Source organism: Schistocerca nitens, chromosome 1 (genome assembly GCF_023898315.1).
Source record: "Schistocerca nitens isolate TAMUIC-IGC-003100 chromosome 1, iqSchNite1.1, whole genome shotgun sequence".
Taxonomy (NCBI): domain Eukaryota; kingdom Metazoa; phylum Arthropoda; class Insecta; order Orthoptera; family Acrididae; genus Schistocerca; species Schistocerca nitens.
In genome coordinates this window covers 1,240,132,731-1,240,157,551 of record NC_064614.1, presented here as the reverse complement: position 1 = coordinate 1,240,157,551, position 24,821 = coordinate 1,240,132,731, and the positions used below count along the sequence as shown (strand labels likewise).

Genomic DNA, 24,821 nt, shown 5'->3' with positions numbered 1-24,821 from the left:
AGTAGTTGCTTCTGTAAAATATCTGGGAGTATGCGTGCGGAACGATTTGAAGTGGAATGATCATATAAAATTAATTGTTGGTAAGGCGGGTACCAGGTTGAGATTCATTGGGAGAGTCCTTAGAAAATGTAGTCCATCAACAAAGGAGGTGGCTTACAAAACACTCGTTCGACCTATACTTGAGTATTGCTCATCAGTGTGGGATCCGTACCAGATCGGGTTGACAGAGGAGATAGAGAAGATCCAAAGAAGAGCGGCGCGTTTCGTCACAGGGTTATTTGGTAACCATGATAGCGTTACGGAGATGTTTAACAAACTCAAGTGGCAGACTCTGCAAGAGAGGCGATCTGCATCGCGGTGTAGCTTGCTGTCCAGGTTTCAAGAGGGTGCGTTTCTGGATGAGGTATCGAATATATTGCTTCCCCCTACTTATACCTCCCGAGGAGATCACAAATGTAAAATTAGAGACATTCGAGCGTGCACGGAGGCTTTCAGACAGTCGTTCTTCCCGCAAACCATACGCGACTGGAACAGAAAAGGGAGGTAATGACAGTGGCACGTAAAGTGCCCTACGCCACACACCGTTGTGTGGCTTGCGGAGTATAAATGTAGATGTAGATGTAGATCTGAATCCAGTCAGTAGTTTCAGCATTAGTTAATGTTTGGTAACTTTTGTTGTTTCTCTTTGTACTGCTCCATGTAAAATTTAAGGACTCTATTGTTTGGAAATTCTTGCTACTGTTATGGACCAATTGAGCCAGGCAATATAAGGGGCAGTGAAATGAAAGTGAAATGGATAGAATAAAATAAGTAAACTGTTTATAATTAAAAAAACATTTGCCTCACTATGGGGCAAGATGGTCAATGCTCTCATGGAAAAATGTTTGTAGCTACCTATGGAACCATGGTTGTACCAAGGCATGTACCTCTTTGTCTGAAACAAATAGACGGCCACAAATTTCTATCTTCAGGGCTCCAAAAATCTGGAAATTCCATGGAGAGATATCAGGACTGTATGAAGGACGTGTAAGGGCTTTCCAGCAAAATTTGTGCAATATACTCGAAATGACCTTGGCAACTTGTGGCAATTGGTAATTTATTTCTAAATCAAACTGTCTTTAATGAAACATGGAAGGCCCTAATATATGGTTTATCTGACGATGATGGTCAGATGAAAGCAACAAAGCAATACAATCAATAAGGTTGAACAAAGAAAGGAGAAATACAGTATCTAAACTTTCACAGAATTGTGAATTATAATACAGTTACACTATTCAGAGAGAATTTACAGAATGAAAAATAGGCAGAAGTTAACCGGAACACACAGCAGATAGAAAATATAATTATTTTCTTAAGATATTCTTACAAGACTATGAATCCAGTTATATTTTGCAATATGTCAGTGATATTTACAATGAAAGCTGTGGAAAAGAGTGGCTAACTGTTGTGACAGCGCCACGAGATTTAAAAGTGCTGCTACGTCAGTACGCGAACACGGCGATAGAGGCGCTCCGCAGCTCGGCCGAGCGCGGGAGCGCCACCTGGCTATGAACGGCGCCGGCCGCATGTCACGGCACGGCAGTTGAATGACAGATACGGAGTTAATAGCATGTAACCCGCTATTGTTTCTACTTTTGTATATCCACGCAATTATTAGTGATTAAAGGTTATAACACTTTTTGGCGACGAGGTCGGATATTTTTTTTCCTGCGTTGTGGAATTGTGTGTTTGTGTCGGGGCAGACATGGAACAGCTTATTCAAGCGCTCATTGAACAACAAACACAGCTGATGGCTGCTATTCAGGCACAACAAACACAGCTGACGGCTGCTATTCAGGCGTTGTCGACATCGCTTACTCATCGTCTGTCTTCCTCTTCTCCGCCTCCGTTCCCTCCTTACGACGAGGCCGCTGAAGACTGGGAGGATTATGAGAAGCGTTTGCGGCAACACTTCTTGGCTTTCGGCGTTGTCGACGCTCCTATGTGTAAGTCGTTATTTCTATCTTGGATTTCCTCACGGATCTATCAGCTGCTATCTCAGTTAGCCCCTCTGCGGGAACCTGCCTCTCTGTCCTTCCAAGAAATGCGTGAATTATTGTTTAACTATTACCGAAAAAACACCCACGTCGTTGCCGCCCGCGTGGCGTTCTACCTGTGTCGTAAACAGCCCCATCAATCTTACCGGGCTTGGGCGGCGGAACTACACGGTCTGAGTAGGAAATGTCAGTTTGTCACGGACACTCATCACGAGTCTTATGCTGATTCAATGGTTAGGGATGCTATTCTACGGCTTGCTCCTGATAAAGAAGTTCGGCAACGTGCCTTACAACTGCCAAACCCGTCGTTGTCGGAAGTTCTCAGCATCGCTCAATCTTTTGAAGTGTCTCACGCTGCTGGTGCGCAAATAGACGCGTGGTGTGCTGTAGGCGCTGTACAGACCACTTTCGACGCGGACAATTTGCCTGTTTCACAGGGGAACGACGATGTGGCGGCGGTTCATTCGCGTCAACAACGCCGCGATGGACCACCACGCTCGCAGCGAAAACAGCAACCACAGAAGCAGGTTCGTTCCGCACTTCCTTCTTGTCCACGTTGTTTCGTACAGCATGAAAGGGCCGCGTGTCCAAAACGTTGGGCCACGTGTAATTCATGTAGGAAAAAAGGCCACATTGCTTCTGTGTGTCAGTCCCCTAACGTTCCTGTCGACGAGGACGAGGCATCGGACATGGATGTTAACTGTGTGCTTTCTCAAACAAATAAGTTGTTTGTTACTGTTCGTGTTCTGGATAAAGACATTCGCATGCAAGTGGACACTGGCTCTGCAGTAACTCTCATTAATTCTCGCACGTATTTGGAGTTGGGCTCCCCTCCCTTGTCTCCCGTTACGTGAAATCTGCAAACTTATAATAAGCAGAAAATTCCTATCATTGGCCAGTTTGATGCTTCCACTGCCTACAAGTCTGTTGTTAGGACCCTCACGTTTTATGTGGTGGATCATGCGGGCACGGAAAACCTGTTCGGTTATGATGCTTTCCAGTTGTTCGGGTTCTCCATTGATGATGATGTGCACCTCATATCTGAGGATATTCCGTATCAACAGCTGGATGGATTGTGTTCTGAATTCTCGTCCGTGTTCTCTGCTGGTCTGGGTCATGCCAAGGATTTTGAAGCCCACATTACTCTTAAACCTACAGCTCGCCCTAAGTTTTTCCGGGCACACCCTATTCCGATGGCGTTGCGTGCACCTGTCAAGGCTGAGATAGACAGGTTAACAGCTTCAGGGATTCTCCTTCCTGTTACCTCCAGAGAATGGGCATCGCCAATCATGGTGGTTTCTAAACCAAACGGGAGTCTGCGATTGTGTGGTGATTTTAAAGCCACTGTCAATGCTCAGAGCCTCATTGACACTTATCCTCTTCCCCGTCCTGAGTAGTTATTTACCAAGCTCGCTTTTCCAAACTTGACTTATTGGAGGCGTACCATCAGTTGCCGTTAAATGCGTCTTCCAAGGAATTTCTCGCCATCAACACTCCTTGTGGGTTGTATCAGTACCAGCGGTTACCATTTGGCGTCGCTAGCGCGCCGGCCATTTTTCACCGGTTTTTGGAACAGCTCACGGCTTATGTTCCCGGCTGCATTAACTACCTGGATGACATTGTTGTCACTGGGGCCTCCACTGAGGAGCACCTTCGCAATTTGCGTTCACTGTTTTGGGTTCTGCATTCGGCTGGGTTGAAGTGCAATCTGGACAAGTCACAGTTTTTCCAACCCTCCATTGTTTATCTTGGTTTCCACTTGTCCCGTGAGGGTATACGTCCTCTACGACAGCACATTGTGGCCATTACCGTTCTACCCATGCCGTCTACGGTCAAAGAACTTCAGGCGTTTCTAGGCAAGATTGCTTATTATCACAAATTCATTCCATCCGCGGCGGCGGTGGCTCATCCTCTGCATCAGCTGTTACACAAAAACGTTCCTTTCTGTTGGTCCGACGAGTGTGAGCAGGCTTTTGTCCGCCTGAAGGCTCATTTGCAGTCGGCGCCTTGTCTTGCCACATTCCGTCCGGGTCAGCACTTGGTTCCGGCGTGGCCGTGGGAAAGGGTGCACACTGACTTTGCCGGCCCCTTCCTCGGCACTTATTGGCTACTGTTGATTGACGCCTTCTCGAAGTTTCCGTTTGTTGTTCGATGTCCGTCGCCCACCACTGCGGCGACGACGCTGGCTTTGTCCAAAATCTTTGCGCTAGAAGGTCTTCCATCCACGATTGTCACGGACAATGGCCCTCAGTTCTCTTCGCAGGCCTTCTGTGATTTTTGTACTGGACAAGGGATTCATCATGTTACATCACCGTTCTTCCATCCGCAATCGAATGGGGAGGTCGAGCGCCTTGTCCGCACTTTCAAAAGCCAGATGAAAAAATTCCTCAGTGATTTTTTCACAGATGACGCTCTGTTGCAATTTCTGAGTTCTTATCACTTCACGCCTCTGGGTGATCGCAGCCCTGCTGAACTCATGCATGGCCGCCAACAGCGCACTCTACTGCACCTGCTTCACCCTGTCAGGCCTTGTGCGGTGTCCCCTAGTGTGGGAAAATACTCGGTGGGTGCCGACGTGTGGGCACGAGGGTATGGATCTCGCCCTAAATGGATTCCAGGGGTGGTCCAGGCTCTGCGCGGCCGCCGTCTTTGTGAAATACGTACGGACAACGGCATGGTTGTTCGCCATTACGACCAGATGCACCCACAAGTGGCGGCCACGCCGGTGCCACCGGCCCTTCTTTCACCTCCACCAGCCTGAGAAGCCAGTCCTGTCGCTGCTGCCGATCTTCCGTGCCTGTTGCTGCAGCCGACGTCGCTACCGCTTGCAAGTACGCCGGAACCGGCCCCAGTCGCAATGCCGCCTTCTCCGGGACCCATCTCGCTGGAGCACACCCCCAGGTCCACGACACCTATGGATGCTGCTCCGGAGTTTTCACCCATCATCTCGTCCAGGAGGCACGTTCCACGCGCAAGTTTCCGTCCTGGATATTTTCGACCATACTCTCGTGTTTCTCCACGGGATCTTCTCGGTGCCTCCCAAGAGGCCATGGATGTCTCCGCACTGTCTGTGTCTCCAAGGAAGTGAGTGTTTTTTTTCAAGGGCTCGTGTTTCTCCACGGGATCTTCTCGGTGCCTCCCAAGAGGCCATGGATGTCTCCGCACTGTCTGTGTCTCCAAGGAAGTGAGTGTTTTTTTTCAAGGGGGGGGATAAGTGTTGTGACAGTGCCACGAGATTTAAAAGTGCCGCTACATCAGTACGCGAACACGGCGATAGAGGCGCTCCGCAGCTCGGCCGAGCGCGGGAGCGCCACCTGGCTATGAACAGCGCCGGCCGCATGTCACGGCACGGCACGGCAGTCGAATGACAGATACGGAGTTAATAGCATGTAACCCGCTATTGTTTCTACTTTTGTATATCCACGCAATTTATTAGTGATTAAAGGTTATAACACTAACATCTGGGATCAAAATGATATTTTACACTAGGAAGAGAGAGCTTTATTTAATGCAAAGGGCTAACTCTAATCATCAGTTAAAAATGCAAGGAGTATTGGATAATTCTTTAGTGTGTTGTCAGAACTGCAAAAACCATGCACTTTGCACAAAAAATTTGAAATTTTGGAACAAAGTAAGGACAATTTGGATCATTATTAGGCATGAAATGAATAAATTTGGTAAAGAAAATGCTACTCAACTGCCAGATGACGGCAGCAGTGAGACACATGATATGAAATTCAAATAACTGTATACTAAATTCAATAAATTCTTTTTAAGAGGAGCTGAAATCATGAGGCACAAAAAATGGTTCATCAAAAGCACAGGTAATATGTACTCCACTGCCAGACACCAGTTTTGCCATCTCATCTGTTATAGATATCACAAGAGTCATTAGGTCACTAAAAAGAGTAACTCCTCTGGTTATGGTGGTATCTCGGATGAAGTACTGAAATCTTGTGCTGACTTGGTACTGACACCTTTGAGTTAACTCTGTAATCATTTGATGAGTCTACATCTACATGCATACTCCACAAGCAACCATACGGTGCATGGCGGAGGGTACCCTGTACCACTACTTGTCATTCCCCTTCCTGTTCCAATTGCAGATGGAGTGTGGGAAAAATGACTCTCTATATTCCTGCAGCTGATTGTAATTCCTCTTACCTTGTCTTCAGGGTCCTTATGTGAAAGGTGTGATGGCGGCAGCAGAATCATTCTGCAGTGAGCTGCAAATGTCAGTTCTACAATTATGGTGTTTTATGAAACAAACATTTTATTACCTCCAGCGATACTCATTTGAGTTCTTGAAGCATCTCCGTAATACTCAAGTGTTGATAAAGCCTACCAGTAACAAATCTAGAATCACACTTCTTCTTAATTGCTTCGATGTCTTCCTTTAATCAAAGACGTGTTGCACTGTTGCTCTATATACAGTCTCTTTTATAGATGAGCAACGCTTTTCTAAAATTCCCCCAATAAACTGGAATTGACCATTTGGTATCCTCACGATCGCCTGAAAGTGATCTTTCCATTTCATATCGCTTTGCAGCATTACACCTAGATATTCAATCGACGTGTGTGTGTCGAGCAGCACACCACTAAATACGGCATTCAAGCATTACAGTATTCTTTTTCCTATTCATCTGTATTAACTTACATTTTTCTACATATAAAGCAAGCTGCCGTTCATCATGTAAAACAGAAATTCTGCCAAGTCATCCTGCATTCTCCTAGTCACTTCACAACATCACATTCCAATACACTGCATTACTATCAGCAAATAGTCACAGATTGCTGCTCACCATATCTGTCACATCATTTATGTATGTACGGAACAAGAGCATTCTTACCATACTCCTGAAATTACCCTTGTCTCTGATAAACACTCACTGTCCAGGACAACATACTGAGTTCCATTACTTAAGCTGAAGATCTATTTCGTGTGCTCAGCCACAAAACACTTTTCAGAACCTAAGAATATAGAAGCTGCTTGTTATCCTTCATCCATGGCTGACAGGGTATCGTTGTGTGTGAGAAAAATGCAATCTGAGTTTTGCAAAAGCGATGCTTTCTAAATCTACACTGATTTGCAGACAGAAGCTTTTCTGTCTCAATGACATTTTCTATGATTTTGTTCATAGTTGTAGTTAAATGCCTGCAGTGAATTCTTTCAACAGATACAAAATCAGTTGCCAGCTGCAAAAAAATGTTCATTGGGTCCACTTTAACAATGTCAACAGTTTGAACTGTCATCTTCACAAGTGAAACAGGCTCAAAACATTGGTAAGTCAATGTCAAAATAACAATGGGATGATAGTGTCCTACTAAGAATTGGCAAAAAATACATACATAAAATAATGATGTTAAAAACAAACGTACAAAGACAGAATGGTAGAAGTATAACAGGTTATGGGAAATGTAAAATAGTTAAGCTTGAGAACTACAATGTACATTTGTTACAAAATCAGTAAATGGAGTTACATTCAAAACAATACATGATATATGTGATCAGTAACAAGCAATAAATTGTCAAATCACAAATCATATGTAATATATGCAACAAGTCAGCCAACATACTGGGGACTTGAAGAAAATTTATCTTGCCTGAATACAAGGTGGGAGCGCTAGTGTTCACAGAATATTCATAAAAGTATGCATCAGACTGGACCTTAAAATCCATTTAAAATGTTTAACATAAGTATTTTAATTGACAATTACACAGTGGATTGAGTTCTAAGCAAACAGACAAATAAAAAAATAATATCATTACATGTACAGGGAACTAAACAAAGGCATGTCAAATGTTCAGATTTAATTATCAGTTGAGGATGGTGCCAAGGAGCAATGGAGAGGCAGCGATACTTTGAACTGTTCAGTATCTGGGAGACAAGGCTGGCTGCTGGACATGAGTTAGCAGGTAACACAAGTGAGCTAGCTCCACTGTAGTTTTTATGGCAGTGAGTAGAGATGGCTGAACCAAAAGTGTGTTAGAGGCCCCACAGCATGTTTTCAAGTTGACTCTGTGTGTATAACTGTGCCCATAGCTCATCCAGATGCTATGTAAAGCCTAGTATATGAAAGTGTACCTTATGCCTAAGATGGATATGAAGTAGGTCACTTTAAATAATTTGACAGAGAAGCTAAAAAAAACCACATGATCTTTCACAAACCCTTAAGAGTTTATGTGGGAATATTTATAAATTTCAACCTATTCTAAAAGATTCATTTGGCACCCTCTTCAACTGTATGCAAAATTTGATTCATTTGGCACCCTCTTCAACTGTATGCAAAATTTCTGTATCAAGCAAGGAGGACGTGAGAAGTGTGCATGTTTCAATTTTAAGACATTCCACAAAAGTTATGTATGAAAAGCAACTGAGTGACATTATTAGTGATAAATGCCACATTGAGGCAGTATTTTCTAAACAACTTAGCAGTCCAATATGAAATGTCCCCTAGGAAAGTAATTTTAAAATATTTATTCTCTGTGTGACTAGTTTTATTAAATAGAGAAGAATTAGTTTTTGTACAAGGCTAGAATGATACCTGGTGTTGACAGCAATATACTTAAGATTCTTAAGTTCTGTGGCAATAGCAGAGTGTGTACATGGTACCTCTAATATGCAGTCAATTGTAGCATGAAAAGATGCCACGTTGTGCCTAAATGGGTGACAGGATGAAGCATGAAGAACGTTATCTGTCATAGTAGGTTTCCTATACAGGTCAAAGCTAATTTTTTCATCTAAGAGACGCAATTTAAGGTTGAGGAAACTAAATTTATGACACTGATTTTCTATTTCATATGTAAATTTGATTTTTGGGTGATAGCAGTTCAGAAAGTCAATAAGAGAGATGAAATCATTCACCTCACCTTTGAAAATAATGTTGATATCAACAACATACTGTCTCTAGAATGAAATGTTAGCCAGAACAGGGTAAGATTTAAATAATAATAAGTTCAAAAGGATTAATGTAAACATCACATAAAAACCCAGTGATGCAGTTCTGCATAGCAAGGCCTTAATCATGATGAAACATGTGACCACTGAAACTGAAATAATGATACTTAAAGATAATGCTCAAAAGGGTTATCATTTCCTTACTTTCATCAGAATTCAGTTTTTTGTTCTTTGTGAGATTCTCTCTAATAATGAGGATTGTTTCATCTATCAGAATATTAGTGTGGTGATTTGCGATATCAAGTTATGCAAACAGATGGCCAGAGGGGAAGGTAGCAACTTTTAAAAAGTTAACTAGTCCTTTCCTATTTTTCACCGTAAAAGATGTATCATACATGTAATATTTCTTGAGAAGAAATTGGACAAGAAATACCCAGGGTTACCAATTTAATTAACAATCAGATGAATGTACCAGTTATTCTTATGCATATTAACTTGAGAAGGCAAAGCTGACGTCTCAGCATTTGTGCTTAACAAGCAAAAAGGGAATCATGTGACTCAAAGGCTTCTTTAAGCTATTTATTGACATTAGTACAGTGCTTACTACTGATAGTATGAATGTTATTTCCAGAAAATATTTCAAACATTTTGTTAACACAGTTGACCATACATAAGATGACAGAGGAGTAGCCTTTATCTACCTTGATGATGAGTGCATTTTCTTCCCTAGGCTTACTAATGCGCCCAACTGTAGCAAGACAGGAAAAAAAAAAAAATCTACATTGCATGCTTTTGGAGCCTGTCAGAAAATCTGAAGAGAAGGAAGAGGAATGAAGGAAGAGGACTTGTGAGGTGTAGTAAATCAGGAGAGGTCGAAAAGCCACCCCAAAACCCACGTAAGGGCAAACTTACCAGTTGGGATGAGAAGGAAAGACTTATTCTGATTTGATATAAATGGACTTATTGCTGGCAACTGCACCAGACATGATTTGAAAACCTGAGAGCTTAAAGGTGAAAGGTGGGTTATACACAATACAAAGATTACTGACTAAACATTGAAAAGGGTATGCACAAAAATCTGTGGAAAGAACAGATACGCATGGGTGTTCTCATATCTGCATGTTGCCTCATTGCGCAAGCACTCTGCTATGAATTACCTTCTTTGCTTGGGAGCTTGTGTTGTATTTAATGTGATGAAAAGGTGACAGAAAAAGAAAACACAAAAGCAACTGTAGATAAATAAGTATATAAATAACAGAGGTACAAGAAATACAAAGTGATGACAACGTTTTGTCTGCAAATTTCAGAAGGAAGTTATGACTGGATTTTAGATTTTCTACCTGGGATACTGCAGCGATAAGGCTGGCAATAAAATTTTGTTAGCTAGTAACTGGTGACTTATATACTCACTTGAATTATTTATGCTTCATTTCAAAACAAAGCATTTGAATTCTATACAATTTGTAACTTGCAATATGGAATAATTGTAATTTATTATTTGGTTGTTTTATACCTCTTTTCACTGTAGGAAACACATCTGCTTGTAATTATTAGCATATTATGTTCCTATATAATATTACAATTTGTATCTATTAGCATCTATAAGTATTGTCCTCATGTATAATTGTGACTCATTCCATATCCATGTACTTCCCTTACATACTGGATCACCACCACATGAATAAATAAACAAATAAAAATAAAAGTGATAATTCCTAAAACTGAGAAATACTTAGGGGAATTTCTTAGTCGTCATGTGAAGGTTAATGTACTTCCGTGCATCATTTGTATTTAATCATGAAGTATGATACGTAGATTATCATCCTCGGACTCAGCAAATTTGGGAATTTCATAGATGCCAGAATCCACTAGAATGGAGGCTGTGTTTTCCAGCTTCGTATTTTTTGCATCGTCAGTGCGCTTCATTTCTATATTTAGTAGTTTGTTGAGGCACTACATGTACCCCATCACTTCGTTTTTTCAGATGTCAGGTTCCTCAAGTTGTTGTGTTTTTAAGTTGCCACAGCTTGAATATTTGTTGACAGTTTTCACATGCACTTTTCATAAATTTTTGGGTTGTTGTTCTCAGTTTTCCTACGGTAACTTATCGTTTACCGGAATGTGACTGGAGACTGTATACTACAAGCTCAGGGCAACACATTTCGAATTTTTATTAAAATAATCTTCAGAAGCAGCATTACGCATGACTTTTTTCTTTGTTTGTAACCATCTATAAACTTAAGCATTCTTCCTTTGGAATCAACAAACATTATTGCACATAAATATGATTACAGCGTAACCTCTACACACTATACAATCAAACACATATGGACCCCAGCTTCCTGTCATTTGCTAAAAAGTGCAAAGATTCCCATCAAAGACGGGCATCAATGTCCTATATGCATGGCCCCCATTTCCAGGAAATTACACACACACACAAATGCGAATGAGTACTTCTGCTATTGGAAATTAATGTGCATGCACAAAGTTGAACACAAAGAAGGCATCATGTGGATTCACCTTAAGAATGGAAAGCTAAGTGCAGAGTATGTTGTTGAGTTGGAGGAGAGGAAAATAGAAAGGTCAGAAAATAAAAGATACAGGAAACTACGAGGAATTAAAAAAAGGAACAGTTACTGAGAAGAAATGCTGAGACCGGAGAAAATAATGTAAACTAAGGCCACGTGGGTGGCGCAAACCAATGACAGGTTGTAATGCCAGTTCCCAACTGCAGAGATCAGAGAAACTGGCATCTGGGGGAAGAATCCAGATGGCAAGTTTGGTGAAACAAGCACCAAGGTCATGACTCTCATGTTATAGAGTATGCTCTGCAACAGGGTATTGTGTGTTGCCAGTATGCACCTTCTGCCTGTGCTCATTCATCCTGACTGATAACTTGGTGGCAGTCATGTCAATGTAGAAGGCCAACAGTGACTACATAACAGCCAGTACACAACATGTGTCATTTCACAGGTGGGTCTCCCTTTGATGATAAATACTTTGCCACTTACTGGGCTGGTATAGATGGTATAAAAGGGTGCTTTGGGCAAATCTTACACTGAGGACACTAACAGGGGTAGGAGCCATAGGGTAGGGTAAATGAGTTCATGAATTCAGAAGGAGCATATGGTCTGACAAGGGTACTGCGGTGATTGAGAGGGCAACAAAAAGCTATTCTAGGTGTGGTGGGCAAAATGTCAGATTGAATGGATGTCATTTCAAATAGTGAGTGACAAGACATGTAATCCAAAGCTGTCTTTTTTTTTTTTTTTTTTTTTTTTTTTTTTTTTTTTTTTTTTTTTTTTTTTTTTTTGGAGGGATTACCAGTGCCAGAATTGGATGTAATGGCCCAGGAAATCTGCTTTGGGACTAGGCTGGTGGGGTAATTATGTCCAGTGAAGGCTGAGGTGAGAATGGTGGTATACTGCTATAATGAGCCAACATTGGAACAAATATGTTTGCCTCTAATGTCAAAGCTGTGCAGGAGGGAACACTTGACATGGAAAGGACAGCAACTGTCAAAATGTATTGATGTGCATTGGTAGGTTTAATGTGAACAGAAATGTGTAACTGAACCTTGGTGAGGATGATGTCAACAACAAAGAAATGGCATGGTATTCAGGAGATGTATTTACAGATCCAAGAATTCTAGCAGATCAGCATCACCATGATTCCATATGGCAAAGACATCATCAACATATCCATCTAGTAAAATCATCAGACAGTCAATTCCAATTACAAAATGATCTAGAGAGAATTTCTGTATGGTGCAAAAAGTGGCAATAGGCACTAAACAAAGAAAAGTGCGAGGTCATCCACACAGGTACTAAAAGAAATCCAATAAATTTTGGATATATGATAAATCGCACAAATCTAAGAGCTGTCAATTCAACTACATACCTAGAAATTACAATTATGAGCAACTTAAATTGGAAAGACTACATAGATAATATTGTGGGGAAGGCGAAACAATGGCTGCGCTTTGTTGGCAGAACACTTAGAAGATGCGACAAACCCACTAAAGAGGCAGCCTACATTACACTTGTCCATTCTCTGCTGGAATATTGCTGCATGGTGTGGCATCCTTACCAGGTAGGATTGACAGAGGACATCAAAAAAGTGCAAAGAAGGGCAGCGCGTTTCATGTTATCGCACAATAGGGGTGAGAATGTCACTGATATGATACGCGAGTTGGGGTGGCAGTCACTGAAACAAAGGCGGTTTTCTTTGCGGCGAGATCTGTTTATAAGATTTCAATCACCAACTTTCTCTTCCGAATGCGAAAATATTTTGTTGACACCCAGCTACGTAGGGAGAAATGATCATCATAATAAAATAAGAAATATCAGAGCTCGAACAGAAAGATTTAGGTGTCCCTTTTTCCCACGCACCATTCGAGAGTGGAATGGTAGAGAAGTAGTATGAAAATGGTTCGATGAACCCTCTGCCAGGCAGAGTAACCACGTAAATGTAGATGTAGATTCTTTCCCCAGACACCAATTTCTCAGAACTCTGCATTCTCCTGCCACCACTTGGTGAATAGATTTCTTATCTATCCAATTAAATTACATATTTTCAAAAACTGATTATTTTCACTGATATGTTAATTGTAGCAAGAGAATTATTTGTACTTTTATAAAAAATGTTGTTAATTTTGGTAGTGATAAGTTCATTAACTTCGCACCCTATCTTAGTTTGTTCAAGTCTGCCAAGTTTTACAGAATCCATGGCAAGTTTCACATCAGCAAGTTCAACAGCTGTAGACTGATCTAGGGGGCTACAATGTTATGCTTAAGACTCTTGTTTAAAATATTAAGTTTATTTTCATCAAATAGTTATTAATTTTAATAATGAGCCTCCCATGAAAAGAAAACTGCAGGGTGGTACTTGGTTTCTGTTTATGACATTGGGTTTTTTAAGCATATGTAAGAGTTGAAAGTTTTTTTATGGTGCTGCTTAATGATAAAATACCTGTCCACAAATAGTCACTCATGAAACAGATTAACAGCAATGTCAAAGTGTGTGGCATGCAATAATTTACTGAGTTAGAAATGGAAAAGATAAGCTTTAGAGATGAGAAAGTCTTTCCTGAAATAAGCATACTTTATCTTTCATAGCTGAAAGTTGGTGACCCATCACACAGTCTTCTTAACAGTTAATCTGCAGTCTTCTGAGCTACAGAGAAGCTGGCTCCATGTTTGGTGTGTTTCTCCTTTATCTGGTCTATCCATCATTTTGCTGGTATTCCCTGCAATATTTTCTTTTTGTCTTTGCCTTGGATGATCATTTTTTCCAAGCTGTCCTCATTTTGTCAAACTATGTGACTGAAGAACTGCAGAATTCGCTGGCAACAAATACTGGGCAGTATCATCTCCACCCTGAGTTCTTGAAGGATTCATTTGTTGGTCTGATTGTCCACCCGTGATATACTCAGCAATCTCTTGTATGACTACATTCCAAAAGCATCAATTCTTTTGCAGTCTCCTTCAGTTACTGTCCACGTTTCAGCGCCCGAAAGGAGAGTCATTACTGTTGTGGATTGGCAGGAGGGCCAACCCACTAATGTAAGAGGAAGCCGAAAGGCACGCGTTTAAGCTCACGCAGGCTGGCGTGAGGTCTGGAACAGGATAAGGAAATCAGAACCCAGAAAAACGGACGCAGATGGTAGAATACTTAACTTTAATCCATCAATGTTGAACGTAGCTCTTGTCTGTACATTATTTACAATATCAATAGTAACTGATAATGGCGCCTTGCTAGGTCGTAGCAAATGACGTAGCTGAAGGCTATGCTAACTATCGTCTCGGCAAATGAGAGCGTATTTTCTCAGTGAACCATCGCTAGCAGAGTCGGTTGTACAACTGGGGCGAGTGCTAGGAAATCTCTCTAGACCTGCCGTGTGGCGGCGCTCGGTCTGCAATCACTGATAGTGGCGACACGCGGGTCCGACGTATACTAACGGACAGCGGCCGATTTAAAGGCTACCACGTAGCAAGTGTGGTGTCTGGCGGTGACACCACAATTACCACAGTCACTTGTTTGTAAAGCATGATATTTGTTTTTGTCAGAAAATGTAACAGTTTTAGCAGAGTTTGTTGTTCTTTTTGGAGTTGGGAAACTATCTTTATACATTTTTTGCAAAAACAGTATTCACTTTCAGCTCACTGATTTTTACAGGTTCACAATAATTAGCGCTCACAGCACACTCACAAAAGTATGCGACAGTGGGATTGCTACCATCCACTGGACCTATAAAACAATATGAAATGTTTAACATAAGCATTTAAACTGATAAAAAAACCATAGATCAAACCTTATGCAAATGCAAATATAAAAAATCATATCATTTTATGTAAAGGGAGATAAACAAAGGCAGGTCAGTATGGAAATTTGGCATAGTCGACAAAGGGTGCAAAATGAATCTTTTAGAAGAGGTTGAAATTTTTAACAATCCCACCTCAACTCTAAGGGTTTGCTGAATGATCAGCTCACACAGAAGAAAAGATTGTTTTTTGATTGTATAGCTTTTCTGTTAAATGACTTACAGTAAGCAACTTCATAGCCAACTCTTGTTGTATTTGATTATACATTAGGAGCTGGCTTGTCCACATATTTTTCAGTAATTCACTTTATCGCCCCGGTCCAATATGTTACCAGTGCCTTTTAATAGATCTCTTAATTTTTAATTGTGTTCCCGTGTCATAGACGAGTGATACTACTTAGTTAGATAACTGCCTCACTCTAGCATAATAAATTGCCTACCAAACTTTACTCACTTTCACGTACTAAGCTTTACTTGGCATCTGGACGAACTGCAGGCATCATTCCACACACATAGTCAACACACACTGGGGCCTCTCATATGCCTTCAGTTTGACAGTCTCCACTCCCTGCCATAGAAGTCCACGTGCAGCTCACTTACTTGTGTTTCCTGCTAACATGCTGAACAGTTCAACGTTATCACAGCTTCTCCACCACCTTCTTCATGCCACCATCAACTGATGATAAAATTTAAACATTTTACCTGCCTTTGTTCAGCCCCCATTGCATGTAATGGTATTTTTTATATTTGTCTATTTGATTAACACTTGATCCATGGTTAACTGTCAGTTGAAATGCTTATTTTAACATTTTATGTGGTTTTATAAGGTTCAACAGATACTAACTCTCTCACTTTGTATGTGGGCCTGATCAGTGCTCTTCAAGTCAACAGTATATTGATTGACTTTCAATACATATACTATGTACGATTTGCCAGATGACAGTTTACTGCTGCTACTCATCACATATATCATGTGTTCTTTCATTAAGTAAATCTATTTACTGATTCTGTAACAAGGGTATGCTGTGTTTCTGAAGCTTAACTATTTTACACTTGTTGTAACAAACCTATTACATTTCTGCTGCTCTATCTTTGTATGTTTTTACATACTTTTTTATCCATATGTTTTTTGCCAATTCTTTGAGGACACTACTGCCTCTTATTCTGATGTTGGCTTACCAATGTTTTGAACCTATTTCATTTTTGAAGATGACAGTTCAAATTGAAGTATGCAGTAGTAACACCAACATACAAAACTGGAGATAAGGAAGCTCTAGTTAATTTTTTTCCTTGGTAAAGTAATTTACAACAGAATACTGAGCAATTGTGCTGAATATAACTTTCCCCAATAATTACCCTGCTTGCATTTTTGCTAATTTTACCAAGGCCCCTGATTGAGAACATCATAAAATTCTGCTAGGGAAACTAAAATAGTAAGGCATTAAATGTACATCCATGATATGGATGAGGCCATTTTTTAACAACAGAAAACTGAGGGTCACATTAGCAAATTATATAACAGAAACATTATGTGCTTGAGGTTCAATGCTTGGTCACTTCCTGTTCTTTATCTACATAAATAATCTACCAGAGACAATGCAGGCCCTTTCAAGAACAGTAACTTTTGCTGCTGATACGCACAAAGTGATCATAATTAAAGTTCCAGTTTCAAAACGCTGTAAAAAATAAGTCATTGCTCAGAATGAAGTCAAATTTGAAAGGAAAGTTATTGAAGAAGGGGGAAACATTATGGAATCAAAGAAAACAAATTAAAAAATTTTTACCACTAGATGGTGCTGTAAGCAGCAGAATATGCAAAATAAAAGATAGAGGGTATAAGGCTGTTCCTCAGTTTGCATCTGATGCTCAGTGTGACTTTTTCAATGCAGAACTGTATGCTGCTTGTAAAGCTGTTTTACAAAAATGACAACTGGTGCCAGTAGCTCTGCAGAAGTTCAGACACACAAGGACATGAAAAAGGCATTGGTCTGATGTCTGTGAAGGGTCTGCAGAAAATGATTATGAAATTCAAAGTGCAAACATGCAGAACATGAGGAACTGCCTGAACTTTGCACACGACTGTGTTACGGTGCATAAAATTCTACGAAACATTGTGCATTGCTATCCACAAAAAATTATCCACATTCAGGAGTTGCTTCATGCTAACCTGCCAGTAAGACAAATATTTGCTTTGGAATTTCTTGCTCACATGAACATGGGTAATTAATGACCGCAGAATATTCTGTGGACAGACAAAGCCCATTTTCATCTCCAAGGATATGTCAATACACAAAACTGCAGAATACATTCTGCAAAAGTAACTGTATGGTGCAGCTTCATGGGTTCATTTATCATAGGGCCATATTTTGTCAAGAAGATAGGTCCTGCTGGTCCTGTTATCTGTATAGTCACTAGTAAACACTATAAAAGTCTTTTGCACGCCAACATCATTCCATCCCTTTATCAGTATGGATGTGTGGTAGGATTATTTTTATGCAAGATGGCACTCCTCCACACATTGGACAGCCTGTGAATCAGGTGCTGCAGTAATTTCTCAACGGTCATTTTCCTACAGCCTGTCTGGCCAGATCATCTTATCTTAACCTGTGTGGCTTCTGGTTGTGGGGTTATCTGAAAGATACTGTGTTCATTGCTCCGATTACAAATGTAGCTGAACTGAAGACACACATTGTGCAATACAGTCTGAGACACTCCAGTCTGTTATGGCAAATGCTGATTCTCGGTTTCCAACTTTGGCAGAAAACAGTGGACAGCATACTGAACATCTATTGTGCTAGTCTCACAACAGTGAAAAACTGATTTCGTTGTTGCTTTTTATGTAGTTTTTGGCCTCAGGATACTAAAAAACCAATTTTTCCCATCTGATGTGCTACGACTTTGCCATGATGGATGGGCTTACATAAATGACAGTGCCAAAACTGTTGAATGCCAAACTTGTACGGTCACGTGCATTGTACGGTACAGTTGAATCAAACAATGTAAATTCAAATATTATGAAAAGAATAGTTGCTACTCACCATATAGTGGAGATACTGAGTCATGGATAGGCATAAAAAAAAGACTGTCCCAAAATTAGTTTTCGGCCAAAAGGCCTTTGTCAAAAATAGACAAAAGACACAGACACAGACGGACGGACACACACACACACACACACACGCACACACACGCATGCACACACACACACACACACACACACACACACACACACACACACACACACATATGATCACAGTCTCTGGCAGCTGAATCCATACTACAAGCGGCAGCAGCAGCAGCAGCAGCAGCAACACATGATGGGAGAGGTAACTGGGTGTGGGTAGGAGGAGGCCGGAGCAGGGAAGGGAGGGATGGCAGCAGGATAGGGGTGGGGGACAGTGGAGTGCTGCTGGGAAGCATGCAGGGACAAGGTGGAGAGAGGGTAGAACAGAGCTGAGATGGAGCAGATAGGGGAGGGGGGGGGGGTAGAATAGAGGACTGTGTAGTGGCAGAATGGGAACAGGGAAGCAGTTAGATAGGTGAGGACAATGACTATCAAAGATTGAGCCCAGGAGACTTACAGGAACATAGGATATATTGCAGGGAGAGTTCCCACCTGTGCAATTCAGAAAAACTGGTGGTGGTGGGAAGGATTCAGATGGTACAGGCTGTGAACCAGTCATTGAAATTAAGAATGCCGTGTTGGATGGCGTAATCAGGAACAGGGTAGCCCAGCCGTTTCTTGGCCACATTTTGTCAGTGGCGATTCATGCGGACAGACTGCTTGTTGGTTGCCATGCCCACATAGAATGCAGCACAATGGTTGCAGCTTAGCTTGTAGATCACATGACTGACTTCTTCACAGGTAATTCTGCCTTTGATGAGATAATGGGTTAGGTGATGGTTGTGGCTGGACTGGTGTAGGTGGTGGTGGGAGGATGTTTGGGACAGGTCTTGCATCTAGGTCTATTACAGGGATATGAGCCATGAGCAAGGGGTTGGGAGCAGGGGTTGTGTAGGGTTAGGGTTATGGTTTGGTATGGTATGGTTGGTTTAATGTGAAACTGAGACAATAGCATCTATCATCTGCAGCCAAACCCATTTATGTTACATAGCTTAAAGTGCCATCCAGTGGGAAACTTTTCATTGAATTTTTCTGGTTCCACAAAATTTCCCCCCTCTCTGATAATATTCTGTTCAAATTTGACATCATTCTGATCAGTGGCTCTTTTTTCACAGTATGCTGAAACTGGAACTTTAATTATAATCACCCTGTATATTGATAAAATGCCACAATACATCCATACTAGACACAACAAGGAGAATAATGGAACAGGCTTACAACCAATGGCTTAACCCTCAACCTAACATAACGCAATCCCAAACAAATAAGACTAACACACAAGTATCAGAAGTAGAGATCAGTTCATACACTGGATAAGGATCCATGTGTGAAGTTCCTGGGCTTCCAGATGGGTTAGATAGTAAACTGAGATGGGATCATCTTGTGGTAAGTCAATCAAAATGCTCACATCTGTACTGCAGTCAGAAATCCCACACTCTCTTTCTGCGGTACCGACAGCATCTTTATCGACTGCACCTGCCGCGCTGCTCACAGACAAGCAAGACATGGCACTTTTAAACCTTCCATCTGCACCCCACTGAGCGAGCATCCCTCTTCCATCACCCACTGTGCCCTGTCTGGTGGTGCCACACATGCAAACCACCAGAAGACAATTACATGACCTCACTGCCCGCAACACTGATTGGCCGGTGCACTCAGAGCTTCCCCTGAGATTCAGTGCATTGACAGACTTACCAACGTTAGTACAAAATACTGCAGTAAGGGAAGTCATTGTCATAGCACGACAGTACTGAACATTACTAATATTCAGTGACTCATATAAGTGTATCAGCAATCAAAACTATTTGTTACAATCAAGAACTTTACTCTCTTTGTAAATAACTCAGTGTCACAAGAAAACCTACACCATTCAATATTATGCACAACTCAGTTATTAATTGTGCACAGTGTAAATAAACTTATTGATGTGTTACCTTCTGTCTGATTGTGTTTATTGGTCATCTCTAGTACAGAGCCAACAATTTGACCTATGGACAGAACTGCTAGCACACTTAGTGTCCTTTCACTCAAATCTGTCCTCTCACTTTATCTTCTGGGGCATTGCAGCTAAGGTGAAAGAGTATTTATTCTACTAAGTATGCAATAAGAACATCGTGTGAAGTCAATTAACTGAACATCTTGCACAGGCCTCTCCCGGGACCTAGGGATTCTTACATGCCAAGCCATATACTCCTTAATGGCATCTTTGGTTGGGTAACAAGAGTAAATTTAAGGTGAATGCAGCAATTAACAACCACAACCACAATAAATAATAGAAGTCACAGATCATGCAATATTAGTTGGGGGCAACTTTAACCTACCGATTATAGAATGGGATGTCTATGGATTCACTGCAGGGGGTACAGACAGGCAATCTTGTGAAGTACTTTTGAACATGTTTTCTGAAAACTGTCTTGAGATACTAGTTCAACAGCTCACATGGAATGGAAATATTTTAGACCTTGTAGCTACAAATAGGCCTGACTTAATCAACGGCTTCAGTATAGAGACAGGGATTAGTAACCATGATGTCATCATAGTGACTTTAGTTACTAAAGTTAATAAATAAATAAATAAAGGAGGCTAGGAAGCATTTCTGCTAGAAAGAGCAGATACACAGTTGTCAGCTTCCTACTTATGCAATCAATGAACATCATTTTAGTAACAGTATGATGGATGTAAGGAATTATGGGCAAAGTTTAAATGGATTGTAAATCATAATCTGAAGAAGTATATGCCAACTAAGTGGATTAAGAATGGAAGAGAACCACTGTTGTTTAACATGAAATTTGAAAAATGCTGAGGAAGCTATGGGTGTTGCACTCTCGGTTCAAAAGAGGACACATACAAACGATGTCTGACGAAAGTTAATAAAAATTTCTGCAGCAGTAAAAAGATCAATACATGAAGCTTACAACAACTACCACTGTCATATCTTAGCAACAGATCTTGCCACAAATTTGAGAAAATTCTGATCATAGCTAAATTCATTAAGTAGGTCTAAGGCTTCTATCAAGTCACTCACTGACCAGTCTGGTGTGACTGTAGAAGACAGCAAAAGTAAAGACAAAGTTTTAAATTTTACAAAATGGTTCAAATGGCTCTGAGCACTATGGGACTTAACTGCTGAGGTCATCAGACCCTAGAACTTAGAACTACTTAAACCTAACTAACCTAAGGACATCACACACATCCATGCCCTAGGCAGGATTTGAACCTGCAACTGTAGCGGTCACGTGGTTCCAGACTGTAGCACCTAGAACCGCTCGGCTACTCCGGCCGGCTTAAATTTTACACTTAAGAAATTGTTCACACAGGAGAATCTTACAAACATACTGTTGTTTGAGGACAGCCCATATCGACAACATAATAAGCATCCCTGGTGTAGAGAAACAACTGACAGAGTTGAAAGCAGATAAGTACTAGGTTCTGATGAAATCCCAATTCATTTCTACAAAGAGTACTCTACGGCACTGATCCCTTACTTAACTTGCTTTACCATGGATCTCTCACCCACCACAAAGTCCCAAATGACTAGAAAAAAAGTGCATGTGACTCCTGTACATAAGAAGTGTAAATTACAAATCAATATCTTTAAAATCAGTTTGCTGCAGAATCCTTGAACATATTCTGAGTTCCAATATAATAAATTACCTTAAGGAAAAACTCCTGTTGACAAATCAGCATAGTTTTAGAAAGAATCGCTCATGCGAAACTCCCATTGTTGTTTTCTCTCGAGATCCTGTGAACCAAGGATAAAGGGCATCAGGTGGATTCCATATTCCTAGATTTCTGTAAAGCATTTGACACGGTGCCACACTACTGACTGTTCATGAAGGTAAAAGCATACGGAATAGGTTCCCAGGTATGTGAATGGCTTGAAGACTTCTTAACTAACGGAACCCAGTATGTTGCCCTAGACAACGAATTTTTCATCAGAGACAAGGGTATCAACAGGAGCGCTCCAGGGAAGTATGATAGGACCACTGTTATTTTCTATATATGAAAATGATCTGGTAGACATGGTAAGCAGAAGTCTGTAGCTGTTTGTTGTGGTGTATGGGAAGGTCGAGTTGCTGTACAAGGTTACAAGATGACTCGGACAAAATTTTTCTAGTTAGTGAGATGAATGGCAGCTAACTCTAAATGTAGAAAAATGTAAGTTAATGTAAATCAGTAGAAAAACAAACTTGTGATGTTTGAATACAGCATTAGTAGTGTGCTGCTTGACACAATCATGTCTTTGAAATATCCGGGCATAACAATGCACAGCAGTATGAAATGGAATGACCATGTAAGGATTACAGTAGGGAAGACGAATTGTTGACTTCGGTTTATTGGGAGAATTTTAGGAAAGTGTGGTTCATCTGTAAAGGAGACAATATATAGGACATGAGTACAACTTATTGTTGGCTACTGTTCAACTGTTTGGGATCCGTACCAGGTCCGGTTAAAGGAAGGATACTGAAGAAATTCGGAGACAGTCAGCTAGATTCGTTTCCGGTAGTCTCAAGCAACATGCAAGTATTACAGAGATGCTTCGGAAATTCAAATGGGAATCACTGGAGTGAAGGCAATGTTCTTTTTGAGGAGCACTATTGAGAAAATTAAGAGAACTAGCATTTGAGGCTGACTGCAGAATGATTCTACCACTACCACTGTACGTTTTATGTAAGGACCATAAAGATGACATTAGAGAGATTAGGGCTCATATGGAGGTATATAAGGCTCGTTTTTCCTTGTTTTATTTGCAAGTGGAACAGGAAAGAAAATGACTAATAGACATACAGGGTATCTTCTGCCATGCACCATACGGTGGCTTGTGAAGTATATAATGTATGTAGATGTAGAGGCAGAAGTAGAAACAATGTACATATGGTCCAGGCCTCGCCAAGGCTGCGCTCCTGCCTATCACTTCGAGTGCAGTGATGAATGGGCTGAAAGGAGAGGAGGGAATGGAACGGGGGGCTGCAGCAAGACATTGCTACAGCAAGACAGGTGCAAAGCAGTTAAGCAGCAATACCATTTTTAGACAGACATTCTGCATTAGGAATACTATGCTGTCTATGCATTTGTAAAAAAAACTGAAGAAGCCCCATCATTCATCGCAGAATGGGAATTACTTCACTTTTTTGTATCACTTGATGGCCATGCAAAGTGCTTAATATGCCATTTCACTACTATGAGTTGGAAAAAACATTCATTAGAATCTCATTACATCACCAGCCACAAATCCCATATAATACATTTGTTTCTGATGAACAAGAGGGAATGCTGGCTGAACTCAAGGCAGTCCTTAGGGAAAAAACTGAGTTCAAGATAAATAAAGAAGAGAGAAAATATTGTAAATTGCATGTTATGAAGGTTTAAAGAAACAAGTGCATAAATACATAACCAAATAAATGCAGTAACAGAAGAACACTACCAACACAAATGAAAGATAATCACTGTTTTGTGTACAACTCGCAGACATAATTGATGAAAACTATACATTTTGTTTCTGCAGGAGGAATTTAGAATGCTGTTAAAAATGGTAGCCCACGAGCAATGTCCTCAACTGCACAGACAAACTGCTACTGTTATTTCAATGTTTGACACAACATGTGTGTGCGATTCTTTTTTTTTTTTTTTTTTTCTTTTTTTCCCCCCTATTACAAAATTAAGTGGCCTCAACATTTGGCTGCAACAGATTTCAATCTGCGTAATTCCAACTGTTTGGCTGTATTATGAATCACAGTTTCAGGTGGTCTACATACTGCAAAGTGGAAATATCTCTTTACAAACATTGCAATTTAATATTAAATGCCTCTATGTAAAGCATTTTACTTCATGAAAAAAATTTTTATTTTATTTTTTAAAATTATGGTTTAAGGACGCAAAACAGCTATGGTCAAAAGCACCCATTCTGTGGCTTAGCGAAGGATAAAAACAAGAATTTAAATCAGCGGCATTGGGCGCAAAACCCAACAACGAGGGAAACTAAAAATGGAAGGAAATCTGAGAAAAGTGCTACTGAAAGGGATTGTTTTCCCCAAAAAGAGCTTCAAATGACCAATGGCATCTCACTAACACTTATAAACTCATGGACACTATCGGCCGAGTGCAGGTCATCTACTAAAAGGGAAGATATATCAGGCGACAGCGGTAAACAGGTGTGTAGCGGATTAAAATAGGGCCACTGAAGTAAAAGGTGTCTCACCATCTATGATTGAGAGCAGTAGGAACAAAGGAGCGCCACTTAAAAGATGTTGATGGCTAAAAAGACAGTGCCCAATCTGGAGTCTAGTTAAAATTACCTCCTCCCGACAACAAGGCCAGGAGGAAGAGGTCCAAGCACAGAGAAGAAGTTTTATGTCCCGTAATTTATTATCCTTGAGTGCAGACCAATGAGTGTGCCATAAAAGAGCAACACGACAACATAAACGCTCTGTAGATCGGCAAAG

The 24,821-nt window shown here is 40.8% G+C and overlaps 1 protein-coding gene across 4 annotated transcripts in view; it reads right to left on the bottom strand.

Annotated features, from left to right (window-relative positions):
- LOC126201775 (intraflagellar transport protein 20 homolog) overlaps positions 1–24,821 on the bottom strand; it is a 150,931-nt gene that overhangs the window by 104,510 nt on the left and 21,600 nt on the right. For 2 of the 4 annotated variants that reach the window (XM_049936813.1, XM_049936812.1), the window contains exon 3: positions 22,033–22,120. The exons of the other annotated variants lie outside the window; for them this stretch is intronic. In XM_049936813.1, the coding sequence (XP_049792770.1) occupies positions 22,070–22,120 (51 nt within the window). In that variant the 3' untranslated portion in view covers positions 22,033–22,069. The remainder of the gene's footprint in view (positions 1–22,032; positions 22,121–24,821) is intronic. 4 annotated transcript variants of the gene reach the window in all.